General features: G+C 44.6%; 1 protein-coding gene across 1 annotated transcript in view; it reads right to left on the bottom strand.

Moving 5' to 3' along the window:
• The window catches only part of LOC128381441 (semaphorin-4G-like), a 24,021-nt gene extending 22,568 nt beyond the window's left edge, over positions 1–1,453 (bottom strand). The window contains exon 1 of the mRNA XM_053341456.1: positions 1,358–1,453. Within this exon, the coding sequence (XP_053197431.1) occupies positions 1,358–1,409 (52 nt within the window). The 5' untranslated portion in view covers positions 1,410–1,453. The remainder of the gene's footprint in view (positions 1–1,357) is intronic.
• Between the last annotated feature and the right edge of the window lie 2,682 nt (positions 1,454–4,135).

Genomic DNA, 4,135 nt, shown 5'->3' with positions numbered 1-4,135 from the left:
CTTCCTGTCTTCTTTTTCCTTCCTTCTTTTCATTCTTTGTTCCTTACTTCCTTCCATCTTTCCTTCCTCCTTTTCTTTCTTTGTTCCTTACTTCCTTCCATCTTTCCTTCCTCCTTTTTGTTCCTGTCTTCTTTTCCTTCCTTCCTTCCACCTGTCCTGTCTTCCCTCCATCTTTTCTTCCTTCCTTTCTTTCTTCCTTCTTTCCTTTCTGTCTTCTTTTCCTTCCTTCCTTCCTTTCTGTCTTCTTTTCCTTCCTTCCTTCCTTTCTGTCTTCTTTTCCTTCCTTCCTTCCTTTCTGTCTTCTTTTCCTTCCTTCCTTCCTTCCTTCCAACTGTCCTGTCTTCCTTCCATATTTCCTTCTCCTCCTCCTTTTCCTTCCATCCTTCCTTCCTTTTGTCCTTTCTTCCTTCTTTCCTCACTCCTTCCTTCCTTCCCTCCTTCCTTCCTTCCATCTTTTTATTGATCCGGCCCACATCAGATCAAATTGGACTGTATGTGGCCCTTGAATGAAAATGAGTTTGACACCTCTGCACTAAACTGTAAATAATTTTAAATAATAACCTCCATTAATAAGAGATTATTTGCACCATGTAGAGACTCGTTGCTCTGTCTGTTGCTCTGTTGTGTATCTGAGGAGTTAAAGGTGCAGCTCTGCTCTGTTTCATTATCCAAATATTGACCCACATGCACTTATAATAACATCTCAGTTCAAAACTCACGGAGCAGACTGGAGAGCTCAGCTTCTGTTTCTGTCTCCTTCTTCCCCTCCTTCCCTCTTTCTTTGCTCCCTCCTCCTTCCGTCCTTCCTTCCTCCCTTCCTTCTCTCCTAAATTCCTTCCTCTTGGAGCTTTTCCACCATACCAATGAGGTCAAACTCATCTTCATTCAAGGGCCACATACAGCCCAATTTGATCTTATGTGGGCCTGTGCATTGAAGGAAGGGAGGAAGGAAGGAAGGAAGGAAGGAAGGAAGGAAGGAAGGAAGGAAGAGAAGAGAAGAGAAGACAGGATGAAAAGATGGAAGGATGAAAGGGAGGATTGAAGGAAGGAAGGAAGGAATGAAAGATGGAAGAAAGGAAAGGAGGAAGGAAGGAAAGATTGAAGGAAGGGAGGAAGGAAGGAAGGAAAGATTGAAGGAAGGAAGGGAGGAAGGACAGATGGAAGTAACGAAGGAGTGAAAGACAGAAAGAAAGAAAGTGGGCCGGATTGGACTCCTCGGCGAGCTGGTTCTGACACCCGGGCCGCATGTTTGACACCCCTGCACTATACAGTTCTAGCACGTCTCGACTCGACTCCACTCGTTTCTTTGTGTGTTTCCACTAGGGATAGTACCTGGTTCCTGCTACTTTTTTAGTACCTGCTCTGCTGAGGTTCCAAGCGAGCCGAGCCGATACTAAATGTGACGTCATCAGACTGCCGGCCACTGATTGGTCAGAAGAGTTGTCGCTGGAAGAGTCATGAGCCGTCCCACACAAGAATCAAACCCGCCATTTTTAAATACCGGCAACAGTGTTACAGCCATACGTTTTTTCTTCTCTTTGCTTTGTGTGTGACAGAAAGCCTCATACAGCAGCAAGTACACCATCGCCTCCATGTCCTCCATTGTTTATGTGTTTGTGTGGCGTATAAAATGGGGTCAAGGGGTAGAGCATAGCTCAGTGGGTAGAGCACCTGCCCCATGTGTTGAGGCTACAGTCCTCACTGCAGGCGACCCCGGTTCGAACCCCACACCGAGCGGTCCTATCCTGCATGGCATTTCCCCCTCTCTGTCTCTCTCTACTAATCTGTACATTAAAGGCAAAGGCCCCCCAAAAAAAACGGAGTCAAGGCAGTTTTGTGCAGCTTGCTATGACGACCCCACCCACGTAACGTAAATAGTAATGGAAAGGTTCTTGGTATCCAAATATTGACCCACATGCACCTATAATAACATCTGAGTTCAGAACTCACTGAGCAGACTGAAGAGCTCAGCTTCTGTTTCTGTATCACTAAACTGCACATGTTGTTATACAGCAGTCTAATAGAGCTTTTCCACTATACAGTTCTAGCTCGACTCCACTCGACTCGATACTAAATGTGACGTCATCAGACTGCCGGCCATTGATTGGTCAGAGAGTTGCCGCTGGAAGAGTCATGAGCCGTCCCACACAAGAATCAAACCCGGCATTTTTAAATACCAACAACAGCGTTACAGCGATTCGGTTTCTCTTCTCTTGCTTTGTGTGTGACAGAAAGACACATACAGCAGCAGGAAGGAAGGAAGGAAGGAAGGAAGGAAGGAAGGAAGGAAGGAAGGAAGGAAGGAAGGAAGTGTGATAGAAAGCCACATACAGCAGCAGGAAGGAAGGAAGGAAGGAAGGAAGGAAAGAAGGACGGAAGGAAGTGTGATAGAAAGCCACATACAGCAGCAGGAAGGAAGGAAGGAAGGAAGGAAGGAAGGAAGGAAGTGTGATAGAAAGCCACATACAGCAGCAGGAAGGAAGGAAGGAAGGAAGGAAGGAAGGAAGGAAGGAAGGAAGGAAGGAAGGAAGGAAGGAAGGAAAGAAGTGTGATAGAAAGCCACATACAGCAGCAGGAAGGAAGGAAGGAAGGAAGGAAGGAAGGAAGGAAATGTGATAGAAAGCCACAAACAGCAGCAGGAAGGAAGGAAGGAAGGAAGGAAGTGTGATAGAAAGCCACATACAGCAGCAAGTACAGCATCGCCTCCATGTCCTCCATTAGTTATGTGTTTGTGTTGCTATGACGACCCCGCCCACGTTGAGGAGCTACTATAGTAATGGAAAAGGTTCCTGGTACCAATCTGAGTTGAGTCGAGTCGAGCTAGAACTGTAGTGGAAAAGCTCCAAATGTGATGTGCAGTAACAATAAGTCACAATCAGTTTATCTTCTCTTGTTAAATGTGTTTCGGGCGGGAATACATTTACTGAAACATACTTCGACACATCAGGCGACTCTGTGTATTGATTGGCTGCAGCTCTTCTTTCTTGCTGCAAAAAGTTCAACTATTCTCAGCTTAGTTTTGGCCGCACTTTGCTGCAGACGGTGGCGGAGGGGAGTTTACATAGAGATTAGGTGTGGTCACGGCTTTGGGAGACTCATTGCTCTTCTTCTTTGTCTTGGCTTATATCCAAATAAAGTAGAAGCTCAGAGTCTTTTATGACCAGATGCTCTTGTTTTGGGGTTTTATGGCCAGTGTCGAATGTTCATATATGATTTCTTTGTTCTAGGGCTGTCAAACGATTAATTTTTTAAATCGAGATTAATCGCAGAATTTCCATAGTTAATCAGGATTAATCGCGTGTTGAATTGCATGTTTAAAATCCTGTTATTTTCCATTTGAAGGCAGTTTTAAGCCCATAATGTAAAGCATTTCTTACCAGAGTGTCTTAACTGGGAATCAATCACGGCTCTGCTGCGACTCCCACACTCCAAAATGGTCCTTTGGTGGAGCTGAGGCTGGCTTGGCTGCACCTGGGTGTTTAGCGTGGAGGTGCTAACTCAAACTCCACGTACTCCGGTGGTAGTTAAACTCCGTTTGACACAGGTTGCATTTTACTTTTGACTTGTCAACTGAAGCGTCTGGAAGTGTTTTAAAGTTAAACAAGCCGTTCAAAAGTCCAGTAGCTCTCTTACTTTCCATCAGCGCGGTAGGTTTACTGCAGGAGGCCACTTCAAAGCATAGCGCTACAGCTAGAGGAGCCGTCTACGGGGGAGGAGAAGGGACAAAAAGGCTTGCAACATTAAAATGCTTTTTTTTTAAATTAACGCGTTATGGATTGCATTAATCTAATCGTGATTAACGCGTTAACGCTGACATCCCTAATATATATCTAAAAGACATACAAACACTCTCTCCAGTGCCTCCAAAAACTAGAGAAATAGCAGGTACTACTCTTTTTAGGCACGACTAAAGCCATAATCATTTCATTTGTAGAGTGCTTCAGCTGCACCATAAAAGTAAACATATAATTCCTAAGAAGAGCGTCCATTGTACATTAATTATTGTTTAACCTTCAACCCAGCAGTGTTTTGTGTATTATTTCATATTTGTGTTTAGTCTTGTGACAAACAGGAAGTGAGAAGTGTCCATCATGTGCTTTCAGTAAAGAGAAGGACTATTTCCTGAGTGGCGCCT

This window comes from Scomber japonicus, chromosome 20 (genome assembly GCF_027409825.1).
Source record: "Scomber japonicus isolate fScoJap1 chromosome 20, fScoJap1.pri, whole genome shotgun sequence".
NCBI classification, from domain to species: Eukaryota; Metazoa; Chordata; class Actinopteri; order Scombriformes; family Scombridae; genus Scomber; species Scomber japonicus.
Note: the sequence above shows the minus strand (reverse complement) of the source record. Positions and strands in the feature narration are given on the sequence as shown.